General features: G+C 38.1%; 1 protein-coding gene across 2 annotated transcripts in view; it reads right to left on the reverse strand.

Moving 5' to 3' along the window:
• PPIL4 (peptidylprolyl isomerase like 4) overlaps positions 1-16,870 on the reverse strand; it is a 36,044-nt gene extending 19,174 nt beyond the window's left edge. The window contains exons 1-11 of one of the 2 annotated variants that reach the window (XM_061130447.1): positions 16,754-16,864; positions 14,723-14,817; positions 11,383-11,450; positions 11,233-11,297; positions 10,830-10,947; positions 10,016-10,158; positions 9,141-9,237; positions 8,271-8,387; positions 3,162-3,286; positions 1,651-1,717; positions 114-225 (exon numbers count right to left, since the gene is read on the reverse strand). In XM_061130447.1, coding sequence (XP_060986430.1) covers positions 114-225; positions 1,651-1,717; positions 3,162-3,286; positions 8,271-8,387; positions 9,141-9,237; positions 10,016-10,158; positions 10,830-10,865 — 697 coding nt within the window. In that variant the 5' untranslated portion in view covers positions 10,866-10,947; positions 11,233-11,297; positions 11,383-11,450; positions 14,723-14,817; positions 16,754-16,864. Of the gene's footprint in view, positions 1-113; positions 226-1,650; positions 1,718-3,161; positions 3,287-8,270; positions 8,388-9,140; positions 9,238-10,015; positions 10,159-10,829; positions 10,948-11,232; positions 11,298-11,382; positions 11,451-14,722; positions 14,818-16,753 lie in introns of both variants that reach the window. The other variant, XM_061130446.1, reaches the window with a different exon arrangement.
• Positions 16,871-17,610: the final 740 nt, after the last annotated feature.

Below are 17,610 nucleotides of genomic sequence, written 5' to 3' on the forward strand. Positions count from 1 at the left end.
AACAGCAGGAGTTACATCTCCGAACATTTCTAATTAACAGCACTGTCAAAGGAGAGACACACGTACACAAGAATGCAAAGCAGAACAGAAACAAATGAAGATGAACAACATACCTTTTCCTTTCCATTTAACCTTTGCAACAGACTGGCTAAAGTCCACATGTATTCTTCTGTCATCTATAAGCACATTGTCCATTTTGAAGAATGCTTTCTCACAATCTTCTTCCTGAGAGTAATCATAAAAACTCAAGCATAAATCTTTATGGAAAAGATTTCTGCAGCTAGAATAAATACTGAAAATATAAAAAGTTCCTTGTTACTAAAACTAAAATTTGAATACTTATGCACCAAATGCTTTGCATCTATTACCTCAATTAACTCTGATAACAACCCTATGAGAAAAACATTCATAGCAAACTAAAGGTAGGCGAGATCTTTCTGCTGACAGTGATGTACCTTGTAAATATTATTTCTGGTACACTTGACACAGTGTCTAGGTATAATCTGTTACGTGTCTGTGTTCCTCAACCCTCCAGTATACATTTTGAACCGTTAGGGCCTATTGCAGTGCCTATTGCCTGAAACACAGAAGGTATATGACAAATACTTTGGAACAATTATAATTCAGAATGAGCTACTATTGGACATACATCAATCCAAAGTTACAAAAAGAAATAACACAGCCTAGCTAAATAACCAAAAGTAGCAGGAACAGCACCAGACATATCTAAGTTCATATCCTAAGGGTAAGTAACAGCTTTTGTATTTATTTATCAGATGAAGAAAAGTGCAAAGTAGAACTAGAATACAAATATTTCTAGCCACTGTATAAGTCACATTTAAATTTGATGACTTTTTAAAAGAATTACACTAAATATATGAGTATTTACAATGCTTTGACTCTGAACAATTTTACAAATATGGGTTGTAGTTAATACTTGTAACAAAGAGTGTTAACTGAGTTATTAACTATTTCTTTGAAAATAAAACAGCAGGACAGAAGGCTATGACATTAACTAGGTGCACGATTTTAAACAAGTCATGCTACCATTGTGTGTTCCAGTTTACTTATTTAGAAAAGGAGGATAGTACCTATCTCAGAGTCATAACACTTGCTTAAAGAAAATTACTTGAGTAATATAAGCTATCATTCCTATTATAGATCTAGAAAGTACCATCTAATCCAAACCTCAAATTTTATCTATAAGAAAAATAATGCCTAGAAAAAAGAATTCTAAATAAACTGCCAAATATCAAAGAATAGTTGGTCAGTGACAGAGTTCAAATTAGTATCTAGATCATAATAACACTCAAACTGGTTTTCTTTCTACTACTCAATTGTTATATCTACCTAAATAGCACTGAAAACTTACTTATAGAATGTGAAGGACTTTACCTAAAACTTTAAAAAAGTTTTAGATACCTTCACACAGGTTGGTCTTGAACCCAATGTAAGTAAAAGTACATATACTAACATTAACAGATATTAAACTTATTCTCTATTTGAATATAATTAAAGTTATTTTTCTTAGGTGCTAAAGAAAAGGCAAACTAATTTCCTAATCTTCCAGACTAGAAAAAGTTCTCTACATTTTCGCACTTGAACACCATAAAAAAAATACAAATTTAAGATAGCTATACTATGACTTACTTTTTCAAATTCAATAAAAGCATAACACAGGGATTCTCCAGTCTTCCAATCCCGGATAACTTCACAACTTGAAAGTAAGTGTGGAAAAAGAAAGAAAGAAAGAGCATTCACTGTTACTTCTCAAAAGTAAAAAACAAAATAAGCCAATTATTAAAAGGCAAAGTTAAATTCACAGAGTTATATTCCTCCAAATATCTTCAATAATAATTATTTTTTTAAAATAACTGACCTGTCTAGTAACTAAGTTTTTTAGATTCTACTATAAATGCCCTATACAGGCCTATAATCCTAAATTCCTAAAACACTGGAGAACAAAATAAAAACATTTAATTTTTCTTTAGCAAAGGGAAATTACTGCTAAAAATTCTTTTAAATCATAATTTTAGTCAAATATAATGAATTATAGATTATCTAATGTCACTACAGAATAATGCACACATATTCATATATATATGCATGCTTATTAGTAAACTTATGATTGGATTTTTTTATATTTTAATATAAACAAGGCTCAAATTTAATCCCGTCAGTACAGCTATTACATAGAACCAATCCATCTTAATAACCAAGTGAAATAGCCAGTAAGGTGGAATTTGACGCACTTGGTTTAACCCTTTTTGCTCATATATCTTAAGCCTCATTTTAAAAACATGATATGAAACAGGAATATAAAACATTGCGAGAGGAAAAAAAAATTGTGAAAGGAAAAGCAATCACATTACAGCACATGGTTCAGCTGCTGCAATATTTAAGTACACATTAAAATGTAAATATTGAACAAAGACTTAACCAAAGTTATGATACAACCAAAGCAGCAGGCAGGGAGAACAAATGAGTATATAACGTCCAATTTAAAAATAAGATGTAACAGCATAAGAATTTTTTTTATAAAGATGATATACTATCAGTGAGTGGAAGAATAAAGTCAGGTAGTCTTTTAAAGAAAAATTTTTCTTTCAATAGGAATAATAAAGAATGGTTTCACAGAAGAAAAAACATGAAATAAAAGGAAATTCTAAACATAATACTTTTAATCAATTATAAAATACTTCCCTTTCTCAAAGAAATACTAGCTTCAAAACTTGTGCATTAATAACAAAATTAACCAAAAGAAAAATTTTAGAAAATTTAGATTAAAATTAATTTTGGAAGAGGTTGCTGGAAATTCTAGGGAGAATTTAAATGAGACAGACATTTAAAATATTAAAGAAGGTTTTTGAAAATACTATAGAACTACACTTAAACTGTTTCATTCACTTCCTGTTTTACAGTTGAAATGTATGTGTTGTAAGAAAATCAGTCAATTTATAACACACACACACACACACACACACACACACATATCTATACATAGGCATACATACGTGTTTTTCTTCCCTACTGTTCAACATATTCACCTGTAAAACTCACTAATATAAATTTCATCTATAGTTCAGAGACTCATCAAAAATGTCACTAGAAAACCACCAATACCTAGTTTCTCTAAATCTTTAACTAATTCTAGAGACTACCTTCTTATTGGCCCAAATCTTGAGAATATTATCTCCAGATCTTCATCTGTGGTCACTGGATTCAATTTACAAACAAACAGCACATTTTCTGGAGGTTTAATATCTGCATCAGGTAGGTCTCCCACCTAAATGATAAACAAGAATATAAATTAACTCTTTTATTTAATTTCCATCATAAATACCATGAAGTTAGCTCCCATTGCTGATTCCCTAAAATATCTAAATTTACATTATTAACTGTGGGCTCTGGGAAAGAGATCTAAACAGATTTCAAAATTCAAAACTCCACTCTTCCTGGCAGTAACAGTAACAGGCATGGTATTCACACAAAGTGAACATTTACCAAGTCTACTGGCTTTAGACTCCCAGTTTTATCTCTATTTTTTCTTTTTTCAAGTACTTGATTTATTTTTTAAAGAGTTTACAAAAAGTATATCTAAATTAAGTAGCATGAAAATAAAAAGACCCCATGGTGCCAACCAGCCTAAGAACTACCAGTAAAATGTTCCCTGATTCCATTATCCTTCTTCCTCTCTCACCACAAATGAGCCTTCGATTTTCATTCCTGGCCATTCCCTTACAGATTTAGTTTTACCACATAGGTATATATCCCTAACATAGTGTTTAGTTTTGCTTCTTTTTATACTTTTGAGATACTATTACATTGAATCTAGCCTTTTAAGTAAGTAATGCCCAATTCTCTTCCACAGTATTGTGCAGTACGGAACACCAATTCCTGGATACAGTTTTGAGCTTTTTGACCTCACATTATCATCTTCTACTTCAGGCAAACCAAAGTCAACTTCATAGTCAATTACCACAATGAACCAAGTAAACTGCATTCTGCTGAAGAACTCGAGAGGGTGACAGTAAGATAAAACCATGATTTAATGATGGTGGTGTTTTCATTGTGAGAAAAATATATTTACCATGAGCCTTTACATGGGGAAACAACATTCCTTCATACATATATTAAAAAATTCTCAGAGATGAGTTCAGGCAACATTATCATGTGACGTGTCTCCTCTTGGATAAACACATTTTAAAAAAGGTGGGGGAGAGGGACTTCCCTCGTGGTCCAGTAGCTAAGACACCGTGCTCCCAACACAGTGGGTAAACGTTTGACCCTGGTCAGGGAAAATACTTGCCATGTTCAGTTCAGTTCAGTCACTCAAGTCGTGTCTGACTCTTAACAACCCCATGGACTATAGCACGCCAGGCTTCCCTGTCCTTCACCAACTCCTGGAGCTTGCTCAAACTCAAGTCCATTGAGCTAATGATGCCAGCCAACCAACTCATCCTCTGTCATCCCCTTCTCCTCGTGCCTTCAATCTTTCCCAGCATCAGGGTCTTTTCCAATGAGTCAGTTCTTCACATCAGCTGGCCAAACTATTGCAGCTTCAACATCAATCCTTCCAATTCAGAACTGATTTCCTTTAGGATTAACTGGTTTGATCTCCTTGCAATCCAAGGGATTCTTAAGAGTCTTCTCCAACACCACAATTCAAAAGCATCAATTCTTCAGCACTCAGCTTTCTTTATGGTTCAGCTCTCACATCCATACATGACTAATGAAAAAACCATAGCTTTGACTAGACGGACCTCTGTTGGCAAATTAATGTCTCTGCTTTTTTAATACGCTATCTAGGTTTGTCATAGATTTTCTTCCAAGGAGCAAGCATCTTTTAATTTCATTGCTACAGTCACCAACTGCAGTGATTTTGGAGCCCAAGAAAATTAAGTCTCTCACTGTTTCCATTGTTTCTCCACCTATTTGCCATGAAGTGATGGGATCGGATGCCATAATCTTAATTTTTTGAATGCTGAGTTTTAAGCCAGCTTTTTCACTCTCCTCTTTCACTTTTATCAAGAGGCTCTTCAGTTCTTCGCTTTCTCCCATAAGAGTGGTGTCATCTGCATATCTGAGGTTATTGATATTTCTCCCAGCAACCTTGATTGCAGCTTGTGCTTCACCCATTCCGGCATTTCACATGACATACTCTAAATATAAGTTAACTAAGCAAGGTGACAATATACAGCCTTGACGAACTCCTTTCCCAATTTGGAACCAGTCCGTTGTTCCATGCCCAGTTCTAACTGTTGCTTCTTGACCTGCATACAGATTTCTCAGGAAATCCCATCTCTTGAAGAATTTTCCACAGTTTGTTGTGATCCACATAGTCAAAGGCTTTAGCATAGTCAATGAAGCAGATGTTTTTCTGGAACTCTCTTGCTTTTTTGATGATCCAACAGATGTTGGCAATTTGATCTCTGGTTCATCTGCCTTTTCTAAATCCAGCGTGAACATCTGGAAGTTCTCAGTTCACATGCTTTTGAAGCCTCGCTTGGAGAATTTTGAGCATTACTCTGCTAGCATTGAGATGAGTGCAATTGTGTGGTAGTTTGAACATTCTTAGCATTGCCTTTCTTTGGGACTGGAATGAAAACTGACCTTTTCCAGTCCAGAGGCCACTGCTGAGTTTTCCAAATTTGCTGGCATATTGAGTGTAGCACTTTCACAGCATCATCTTTTAGAATTGGAAATAGCTCAACTGGAATTCCGCACCTCCATTAGCTTTGTTCGCAGTGATGCTTCCTAAGGCCCACTTGACTTTGCATTCCAAGATGTCTGGCTCTAGGTGAGTGATCACACCATTGTGGTTATATGGGTCATGAAGATCTTTTTTGTATAGTTCTTCTGTGTATTCTTGTCACCTCTTCTTAATATCTTCTGCTTCTGTCAGGTCCACGCTATTTCTGTCCTTTCTTGTGCCCATCTTTGCATGAAATGTTCCCTTGTTATCTCTAATTTTCTTGAAGAGATCTCTAGTCTTTCCCATTCTATTGTTTTCCTCTATCTCTTTGCATGGATCACTGAGGAAGGCTTTCTTATTTCTCCTTGCTATTCTTTGGAACTCTGCCTTCAAACAGATATATCTTTCCTTTTCACTTTGCCTTTCACTTCTCTTTTCTCAGTTATTTATAAGGCCTTCTCAGACAATTTAAGTCTGAATTTCGCAATAAGGAGTTTATGATCTGAGCCACAGTCGGTTCCCAGCCTTGTTTTCGCTGACTGTATAGAGTTTCTCCATCTTTGGCTGCAAAGAAACAAACTGATTTCAGTATTGACCATCTAGTGATGTCCATGTGCAGAGTTGACTCCTGTGTTGTTAGAAGAGGGTGTTTGCTCTGACCAGTGCGTTCTCTTGGCAAAACTCTGTTAGCCTTTGATCTGCTTCATGTTTTACTCCAAGGTCAAACTTGCCTGTTACTCCAGGTATCTCGAGTTCCTACTTTTGCATTCCAGTCCCCTATGATGAAAAGGACCGTTTTTTGATGTTAGTTGTAGAAAGTCTTATAGGTCTTCACAGAACCGTTCAACTTCAGCTTCCTCGGCATTAGTGGTTGGGGCATAGACTTTGATTACTATGATAATGGTTTGCCTTGGAAATGAACAAGAGATCATTCTGTCGTTTTTGAGATTGTGTCCAAGTACTGCATTTCGGACTCTTTTGTTGAATATGATGGCTACTCTATTTCTTCTAAGGGATTCTTGCCCACAGTACTAGATACAATAGTCACCTGAATTAAATTCACCCATTCCCGTCCATTTCAGTTCACTGATTCCTAAAATATCAATGTTCATTCTTGCCATCCTGTTTGACCACTTTAAATTTACCTTGATTCATAGACCTAACATTCCAGGTTCCTAAGCAATACTGTTCTTTACAGCATATGACTTGACTTCCTATCACCAGTCACATCCACCACTGGGCACTGTTTTTTGCTTTGGCTCAGCCTCTTCATTCTTTCTGGAGCTATTTTTCCGCTCTTCTCCAGAAGCATACTGGGTACCTACTGACCTGAGGAGTACATCTTTCAGTGTCGTATCTTTTTTCCTTTTCATACTGTTCATGGGATTCTCAAGGCAAGAATACTTAAGTGGTTTGCCATTCCCTTCTCCATTAGATCATGTTTTGTCAGAACTCTCCACCATGACCTGTCCATTTTGGCTGGCCCTACATGGCATGGCTCATAGCTTCACTTGCCGTGTGGTGTGGCCAAAAAAAAGAAAAAAAGGATGAACCTGGGCAAAAGGTATATAGAAGTTCTCTGCATTATTTTTTTTCCTGTAAATTTGAAATTCTCTGAAAATAAAAAAGTTTACGGAACATGTTAAACCCTTTAATTCTAGCATAAACTTTCTATTATTTGTTGCTGAACACTCTAATGATAATCTAATGTTCATTCCGTTTTAAGTCACTTACTCTTGCTGCCTAGTGTTCAAAAGATTTTTCTTTTAAGTCCATAATTTTCTTAGAGTTTGTCTTGGTGTTGACTGTTCTGGGTCAGAATTCTCAGCTAACACAGTATGTTCATTAAACTGTGCATTTTTAACTTTTTTAATTCAGTAAAGTTTTCTTGAATTATACTCTTTAATATTTGTTCCTTCAGACTAGTGATGCTAATACAAATTTTAAAACAGATAATGAATCTGAAAGCTCTACTATATAAACTGACGTAATAAAAACTTAATTATTAGCTATCCATTCCAAAATTGATGATCTACTACATGAAAGGCATACCTATTCCACAAAAATAAGAAATGGGAAAAAAAAAAGCCTAGTATGTGAAATAACCATGTACTGAATAACTGTTCCCCAAATAATTTCATATTGCTAGTAAAAGAGAAAAGGAGTACATTTTAGAGTGTTCAATTTCTGCCCAGGTTTATTTTATCCTATAATTACTATTCTATTATTTAATCTCAATACTAGAGATATACAAAACATTATTCTCTATTACACTTAAAATTCAGTCCAAGAAACTCTTTAAAACTGAGATAAGTATAAGCAACTGAAATCCAATTAATATTTATAAACTAGATACCCATTTCCCATTTGCTTAAAATGCATTTGACACTACACTGACAGAACCAAACTGCTTACTTTCATATGTGTTATTATGTCATATCAAATTTAACCCAGAAAAGAACTCTGAGCTAAATTTTTAATATTTTAATACTATCAATAAGTCAGGAATAAACTCACAGTGAGTGTGTACTGAACATACTGCTGAACAACTATTTGAACAAATTAATTACTTTACCATTTCTAGTAGAATAGCTTGAGTTTTGGCCTCTTTTTCAGCCTTTATTTCTTCTACTTCTTCAGCTGATCTCCCTTTGAAATCATCAATTTCTTCATCTGCTCCAATTCGACCACTCTGTAAGGCAGAAGTTACTCATATATATAAAAGAAAAATCTAAGAAACATGAGACATTATACTTTATTCTTAGTTTCATCAAAGTTTTTAAAACATTTGTTTCACAAATGTGAAACAAACTTATAAACCTCTGAAAACTGATTTAAGCTAATTCATTAATATGGGCTAAACTAGGCTTCTAATTTATTTTTAAATCAAAACAAACATTTATATAAGAACTATCCGGTATCCAAGTAAGTGCTGAATACAGAAGATAAATGATCTTAGAAATTAAGGATTAAATCCTAACTATAGAGATAAACTCAGCTTTGAGGAAGTCTCATTAAGCAGAAATTTATACCTTAAAAACACCTGAGGGGAAGTCTCCACTAAGTCACAGAAATTTCTGCATTCCATCCTGGCTCAAAAGTGTCCCCAGTTGAAAAGTTCCCTCACAAGCTGACAACGTTAATTTAGTCTTAGAGCTATACTCTATCTAGAGTTAAGAGGTAAGAGAAACATTTTATCAAGGTATTTGTATCCAGAGCTAAGACTGTTCTGGTAGAACAGAAACTGAAGAAAGAATATTAGGGAAAAGACAAGTAGAAAAATGAGTGTCTCCATGGAAGAGAAAAAGAACTGCAAACTTTGCTTAGTATTACTGATCAAGCAAGATAATCATTCTGGATAAATAAGTTTTAAAAAGGTAAAAAGCAAAATCTATGCAAAACATTAATATGTATGTACATTCAATCATTAGAAGACTCAACTCACATCTAGTTGTTCTCTTGTAGGTTCTGGTGATCGATCAGGAATTAATAAATCAGGAGGATCATCAAATGGATCATCTAAAATCACTGTATGATTTATCCTTATAAAATAAATCCAAGTCAAATGTTACATTCATATTATTTCAGAATCCATGTTTCATTTTTTATAAAAATTATAACAAATATCTTAAGTATCCCTAATGCCAAAAAAAAAATCCATAAACTCTTAAATTTTATTGCACAGGGGTATTACTAGAATATACTTTGATAGTGTTATTGCTTTTGAGTGCTTGATATTATATATTAATTCTCTGCATTATGCTAAGATGTAATCTGAATAGCTATATCTTAGTAATCTTGTCATCTCTCTCAATAATCTGAATTTTTTTAAAAAAACTAAAAAATTAGTAATTCCTCCCAACGTAAGCAGTTATAATTAGTACAGTAATGGTCTTCTCTGTTATAAAGATTCTTGCTGCTAAGACACTTCAGTCGTGTCCGTCTCTGTGCGACCCCATAGATGGCAGCCCACCAGGCTCCCCCGTCCCTGGGATTCTCCAGGCAAGAATACTGGAGTGGGTTGCCATTTCCTTCTCTAATGCATGAAAGTGAAACGTGAAAGTAAAGTCTCTCAGTTGTATCCGACTCTTAGCGACCCCAGGGACCATAGCCCACCAGGCTCCTCCGTCCATGGGATTTTCCAGGCAAGAGTACTAGAGTGGGGTGCCACTGCCTTCTCCAAAAGATTCTTATTGTCTCCAATTAATTCACATTTTAGAATTATCCAAAAACCAGTCCTATGTATGCCATCCCTATTATCTAGCAAACATCACATATGAAAACACTGTAGTCCATTCCAATAATAAATACTAACCATACCTGATATCTTGATATGGTACAAAGTCCTTATCAACAAAGGTCTCATTAATTTTCTTAATTATGTCCATGCCTTCTGTCACTTCACCAAACACTGTATGAACACCATCAAGGTAATCCAGATTCTCTCCTGTTGTAATAAGAAACTATATAAAAAGACATTTAATAAATACAAATATATACCTGTATATATATATATATATATATATATAATTCAAACTGGTATTAGTTACAAAAGACTCTACATTAACTGCATTTAGTACTTGCTACTAGTATTTCTCACCCACTTGGTACTAGTACTAAGTGAAAGGCACAAAGTTTAAATATAAAATATTAATAAATACACAGTTGCTTGATTGTTTAAAAAATACTTGAACAAACCAAATCTCAAGTTTTTTCACAAGTAAACGCTGTCGAAAAAAAGCATCTACTCCAATGGGAACATTGTGACAGCGAATGAAACGTGCTCAACATGACCTGTTTTGAAATAAGAAATAAATACTGCAAGGACAGGCCTTTCTGTCTCTGAACAGTGATGATCTATGAATTGTGGGATTACAGGTAATGCTATTTTCTTCTTTGTACTTTCCGGTTTTTTTTTACAAGTTTCCTGTATTTTCTAAATTCCTCCCAAAGGACATGCCTTACATTCAAAAGAACAAAATAATAAGGATTTTTTTAAACATAGGAAAAAACAGTGTCATTTTTAAATTCTAACAAATATCTTTGGTTGAAATTCTCTCCTTACTAGACAGTTCAAAAAGATAATTTCATGGGTGCCCTCCAGCAAAACTCATCTCCTCATGCAGTTCCTAACCTGAGATCCATGCTGATCACTGCCATTGTTCACCATGGACACAGTGCCTTTCTTCTTGTGCTTAATTCTTGGCACTTTTTCAGCCTCGAAAAAGCTTGCTTGATCACCATACAGTTGACTAAAAATACATATAATAAGGTTATAAAATATAAGTACACTCAACATGAAATACAGACATACTAGGATTATAAATAAAGGGGACTAGAGATAGCATATAAGGTTACCATTTCTTTATAGAAATGGCACTATTATTCAGAATATTCCTTTTTTTTGCTATAGACATTTATGGAACTTGGGAAAAATCTGTATTTGAACCATATTTTAAAATGCAGATTGAGATACACTACTTAACATTTTTAAGAGGAATTTCTATTTTTATCCATTTGAAAATAAAGAAACTTACCCAAAAACTGATTCTCCTCCACGTCCGGTCCCTGTAGGATCACCAGTCTGTATGATAAAATCCCTCTGTAATATATAGGAGACTTTGTTAATTCAGAGTTTGTTAGACGGTTCCAATAACAAAGAACATGACTAATATCTACCAACTCACCTGGACATTGTGAATAAGGCAATAATTGTAATATTTTATTTTGCACAACTTCAGGAAATTCAAGCAAGCTGAAAAAAAGTAAATACTAAATTTACCACAGCAGTTCACAAACACATTTTCAATCAAGTAAAGGCACAGTTAGTATAATTTAAGTTCTAAGCTACCATATAAAAACCTCCCCAAATGGTCAAACATCCAAAGTCATTTTAAAAAGATAAGTAAGCTTCCCTCGTAGCTTAGTTGGTAAAGAATCAGCCTGTAATGCAGGAGATCGGGGTTTGATTCCTGGGTCAAGAAGATCCCCTGGCAAAGGAAATGGCAACCATTCCAGTATTCTCGCCTGGAGAATCCATGGACAAAGAAGCCTAGCAGACTACAGTCCATGACGTCACGAGTCAGACACAACTTAGCAACTAAACCACCACAGCAAGCCTAGAAAAATGCAATATATTTTAAGTTATCTTTTATTCTCGTTTTCTTTGGGTTTTTTGGGCATCTGAACTATACAGGAAACTAAAACTTAGCTGGGATAAGCAATCATCTTTTTTTTCCTATTTTGTAATTTATTTTTAATTGAGGGATAATTGCTTTACAATATTATGTTGGTTTCTGCCATATATCAGCATGAATCAGCCATAGGTGTACATCTATCCTCTCCCTCTTGAAACTCCCTCCCACCTCCCAGCCCAACCCACCCCCGAGGTTGTCACAGAGCCCCAGTTAGAGATCCCTGAGTCAGCAACCATCTATTGATGAATTGATTTTGTTAAGAGAAACAAGAAAAACTAAAGAGAGCACTGTAATGGGAAAGGATCTAGCAGAGTATCTGCAAATGGGTACCGCTTATGTACATTAGATAAAACAAAGTATCCGGGATCAAATTTTTTTACAATGATTAAATACCCCTTCACTAAAATCCATACACTCACCATGTACCTCTGGAGAAGGGAATTGTTATCCTACTCCAGGGGATCTTCCCAATCCAGGATTGAATCCAGGTCTCCTGTACTGCAGGCATATTCTTTACCGTCAGAGCCATGAGGGAAGCCCGAAGAATACTGGAGGGGGTAGCCATTCCCTTCACAAATATCCATACACTAATCATGTACCATCTTTTTAAAATAAGTTCACTCATTTATCCAATAAACACTGAGTATCTTCTAGGCACTTGGCACTCTGTAAGGTCAAATGCCAGTAAATCTCTGCTGTTAACAAGTTCATAGTCTAGGTGTAGAGTAACATTCTAGCAAGTTCTCAAGGCACTAAGCTAGAAACCAAACAGACAGAAAGATACATGAGGGATCCCTACCCCTCAAGGAGCTTACACTAAATGAGGGTCCTTACATCTGAACAGTTATAATACTGAGCATACCTGATAATACCATTGGTGCACTTAAATAGTATGGTTTTGTTAATAAATATGCCACAAGAGTTGAAAAAAGAGATTGTTTCTGCCTGGGGAAAAGAGAAGACTTCCTGGAGGCTGAAAATAAACACTAACAGAACTGGACTGGCAGAGAGTAGAGAGGGGCCATTTCAAGGTGGGAAGACGTTGTCAAACAGCCTGCCCTCCTCCAGGGGATCTTCCTGACCCAGGAATTGAACCTGTGTCTCTTGAGTCTCGTGCACTGAGGGCAGACTCTTTACCACTATGCCACCTGGGAAGCCCCATTTAAGAGCTGTATCAACCAATACAATACATGGTCTTTGTTTGGATCCCATTTCAAATGATGAAATATTCTTTTAAATGTTTATGAGACAACAGATAAACATGAATGATACTAAAGAATTACTGGGGCTCCCTGGTGGCTCAGTGGTAAAGAATGTGCCTGCAAATGTAGGAGACACGGGTTCAATATCTGAATTGGGAAGATCCCCTGGAGAAGGAAATGGCAACCCACTCCAGTATTCTTGCCTGGTAAATCCCATGGACAGAGGAGCCTGGCAGGCTTACAGCCCACTGGGTCACAAAAGAGTCGGACAGGACTGAGCAACTAAACAACAAAGAGGAATTATTGCTTATTTCTCTAGACGTGACCATGGCTTATGGTTATGTTATCTTTCTTAAAAAATATCTTTTGTTGTTGTTCAGTTGCTTAGTCGTGTCCGACTCTTTGTGACCCCATGGACTGCAGTAGGCCAGGCTTTCCTGTCCTTCACCATCTCCCAGAGCTTGCTCAAACTCATGTCCATTGAGTCAGCGATGCCATCCAACCATCTCATCCTCTGTTGTTCCCTTCTCCTGCCTTCAATCTTTCCCAGCATCAGGGTCGGCTCTTCACATCAGCTGGCCAAGGTACTGGAGCTTCAGCTTCAGCATCAGTTTTTCCAATGAGTATACAGGGTTGACTTCCTTTAGGATGAAGTGGTTGGATCTCCTTGTAGTCCAGGGAACTCTAAAGAGTCTTTTCCAATACCACAATTCAAAAGCATCAATTTTTCATGGCTCAACCTTCTTTATGGTCCAACTCTCACATCCATACATGACTACTGGAAAAACCATAGCTTTGACAATACAGACCTTTGTTGGCAAAGTAAAGAGTTAAAAAGAGTTCTGCTTTTTAATACGCTGCCTAGGTTTGTGATAGCTTTTCTTCCAAGGAGCAAGCATCTTTTAAATAATTACAGATTAAATAAATGTCATGTGTTAGTCACTCAGTCATGTCCGACTCTTTGCCACCCCGTGGACTGTAGCCCGCCAGGTTCCTCTGTCCATGGAATTCTCCAGGCAAGAATACTGGAGTGGGTTGCCATTTCCTTCTGCAGGGGATCTTCCCAACCCGGGGATCGAACCCAGGTCTCCAGCATTGCAGGTGGATTCTTTACCATCTGAGCTACCAGTGAAGCCCTTTAATGTCATGTAAAGAAATTCCCTTTCAGTGCAGTGGTTAGGACTCAGCACTTTCACTTCCACGGCCTGGGGTTCAATCCTTGGTCGGAGAACTAAGATCCCACGGGCTACGTGGCACAACCAAAAACAAAAAATTCAGTGGACGTGGCAAAATAAATGAAACATATATTAACAGCTGTTACATGAAGCTGATCATCAACATGGGAGAGTTCAGTCACATGATTCTACTTTTGTGTATGTTTAAAGTTTTTATAAAAAGGAAAAGGGAGAGAGGGAGTGAGGAAAAAAGAAAAATAAGTCTGGATATATTTACTATAGATTGATAAGTAGTTATACATATAAGTAGATATCCAATCACAACTACTTACACATTACAAATATATACAAACAGCGTGGATTTATGTTTTAAGTGTTCCAAGCTATCGTTGCAGGAACACTGCAAAAACACACAAAAAAACATTCTGTGTTAATTAGGTGGGATAATCCTACCTCTCTTTCAGTTCCTCATAATTCTAGGGAAAAAGGTCCATTCCTTGCCAAATGCTGCTCCACATGGAGAGTGTCAAACTCAAAGAAAAACAAAACTGAAAGATGAAAAATACAATTCCCTATAAGAATCTGTGAACCCCTGGATCTTGTCATGCTTAAAGCTTACCCCAATGAAAGTGGAAGTCGCTCATTCCTGTCTGACTCTGCGACACCATGGACTATACAGTCCATGGAATTCTCCAGGCCAGAATACTGGAGTGGGTTGCCTTTCCCTTCTCCAGGGGATCTTCCCAACCCAGGGATCGAACCCAGGTCTCCCACATTGCAGGCAGATTCTTTACCAGCTGAGCCACAAGGGAAGCCCAAGAATACTGCAGTGGGTAGCCTATCCCTTCTCTAGCAGATCTTCTGGACCCAGGAATCGAACTGGGGTCTCCAGCACGGCATGCGGATTCTTTACCAACTGAGCTTTGAGGGAAGCCCAAAGCTTACACCAGTAACTAAGACAATCCATTATTTTCTTTAAGGCAGTTTCAGTTGAGTTTCTATCACTTGAACAAAGAGTCTGAATACAACACATATTATCCATTACTTCCGTGTGCACCTTCAAAGTGTCAGGCACTGCACTAGGTGCTCAAGATATAGAGATAATTAAGGAATAGTCCCTGCTCTCTTAAAGTTTACATTCTTGAGAGGAGACCAAGACTTGAAAATAATTCCAGGCCAACAGGGAAATGTATAACAAAATATGTACTATGTGATTTATAAAAGACCTGAGGCAGAGCAAAAGAAACCAATCTAACTCTGCTTAGGGACACAGGGAGCTTCACAGACGAGATCATGCTTGACCTGAGAACTGATTAACAAACAGGAAGTTTGCCAAAAGGACAATAGTGGGAGAAATGTGGGGCACAGGCATCAGTATAAGAAAGGAATAGATGTATGTTGAGAGTTGCTGGGATGGGGGTGATAACTCAGTGTGGGATAAAGCTTAGCACCTCTGCAGGCACTCATGGTACCATATTGTATAGCTTGTTTCATCTTTGACAAACTGCATTCCTTGGGGGCAGGACCCTGATTGTAACTAAACTCTCCTGTTTAGTTACAGTTTCTCCCCACTCTGAAACATTCTCCATATTGCTGCCTATTATCGTTCTAAAACAAGTTTGTTACGCCTCTCTCAATCCTGCTTTCAAACCCTTCAAAGATTATGGTTTTCAGTAGGGCACACAAGGCTATTCAGGACCAGACCTAACCTAAAAACCGTATATGACCAGACTCACGGTCTGCCATTTCACTGTCAAGCCACCCCGATCTACTTCCAGAAAATTCCAAGCAAACAAGAACACCCTCACTCCCACTCATTTTTAAAAGAGCGAGTTCAAGTGCTCAGCATTCTGCCTCTCCCCACCCCCAGCCAGGAAGAATTACTCCCTCCTCTGGTTTCCATGGCAACTTATACATTCTTCCACTACATCGCTTAAGAAATTAAATGGGTTGCGGCGCCTATTTCCCCCAATGGAAATTTAGACCTTCGAGGGCAAGACGCCCATCCCACGGCTTGGCACAAAGTCTCACGTAGTGTACGATCAACGAGTGTTTGCTAAGGCTGAGCGCACACCTCCGGACAGCCCTCCCTCTACCTAGAAGGGATGCCTACACTCACTGTTCCAAGCCCTTCGTCCTTGCTTTCATCAAGATTTACTGATTACACGCTATGTTCGTCTGACTAGTAAAAAGCAGTAAAGCCACAAGAGCTATAGGTACTGAATATGCAGCCTGCATTACACACACACAGAGATTTAATAATCACAAGCGCCCGCCACCCGACTGGCCAGCACCAGAGGCGGAGAAGGGTTGCTCCTCAGAAACAAACTTTTCAACCAAGGCCCGCTGATAAACTGCGCGGTCGCGGGCACCATCAGCCCAGAAGCTCCAGCCAGTCCACGCCGGGGACTGGGCAGAAAAGGCAAAGCGGGGGAAAAAAAAAGAGCGCGGCCCGCCAAAAGGTGAGCAGGGCCGGGGCCTCACCGCGCGGCCGCTCCTCGGTGTACAGGTCGATGACGACGTCGCCCAAAGTGGTCTCCAGCAGAACCGCCATGGCGCCCGCTCCTCCTCGCAACCAGCCCCTGGGGTGACAGGCGCAGCCCTACGTCATCTACGCCACGCGTCACCCTCGACGCGACGCCTTTTACGTCATCCCTCCGGCGACACCGCCCTCTCTCGGGGAGGTTCCTTGGGCGGGTCTGATCCGTGGCAAGCCAAGCCGTCTGTGGGTTCCCTGCCCTTGCGCGGCCGTTTTGAAAACTTTTCCAAAGCCCCTGGGGACTGGCGCGGAAGGCTGTCACTCAAAGTGGCTTCTGTGAAGGGTTTGTGGTCCATTTTGTGTTTATCTCAAAAATGACGGTGACCTTTCATTACTGCTCCGTAGGCCCTCTGTTTCGTCGCTCGAAGGCGAATGTGGGGCGCCACCTTCCCCCGCCCTGTTGGGACAACTACGCCGAGTTACCTAGTCGGTCTCTTCTTATCGCCCCGAATCAGAAATTTTAGCCCTTAAAGGTAGGATTTGCTACTCGGAAAGACGGTTAACAGGTAGTTCTTTCCTGGCTAATTGTGTCAAGTGAAGCGAAGTAAAAGTCACTTAGTTGTGTCCGACTCTTTGCGACCCCATGGAATTCTCCAGGCCAGAATACTGGAATGGGTAGCCTTTCCGTTCTCCAGGGCATTTTCCCAACCCAGGGATCGAACCCAGGCCTCCCGCATTGCAGGAGGATTCTTTACCAGCTGAGCCACAAGGGAAGCTCAGTTGTGTCAAGGGCTGTACCTTTCACAGGTACAGCTGATGGTGGGTGCGTCCTTAGTGCAAGTAGCTAAAAATCATAGGTTTC

This window comes from Dama dama, chromosome 26 (assembly GCF_033118175.1).
Source record: "Dama dama isolate Ldn47 chromosome 26, ASM3311817v1, whole genome shotgun sequence".
Lineage (NCBI taxonomy): Eukaryota > Metazoa > Chordata > Mammalia > Artiodactyla > Cervidae > Dama > Dama dama.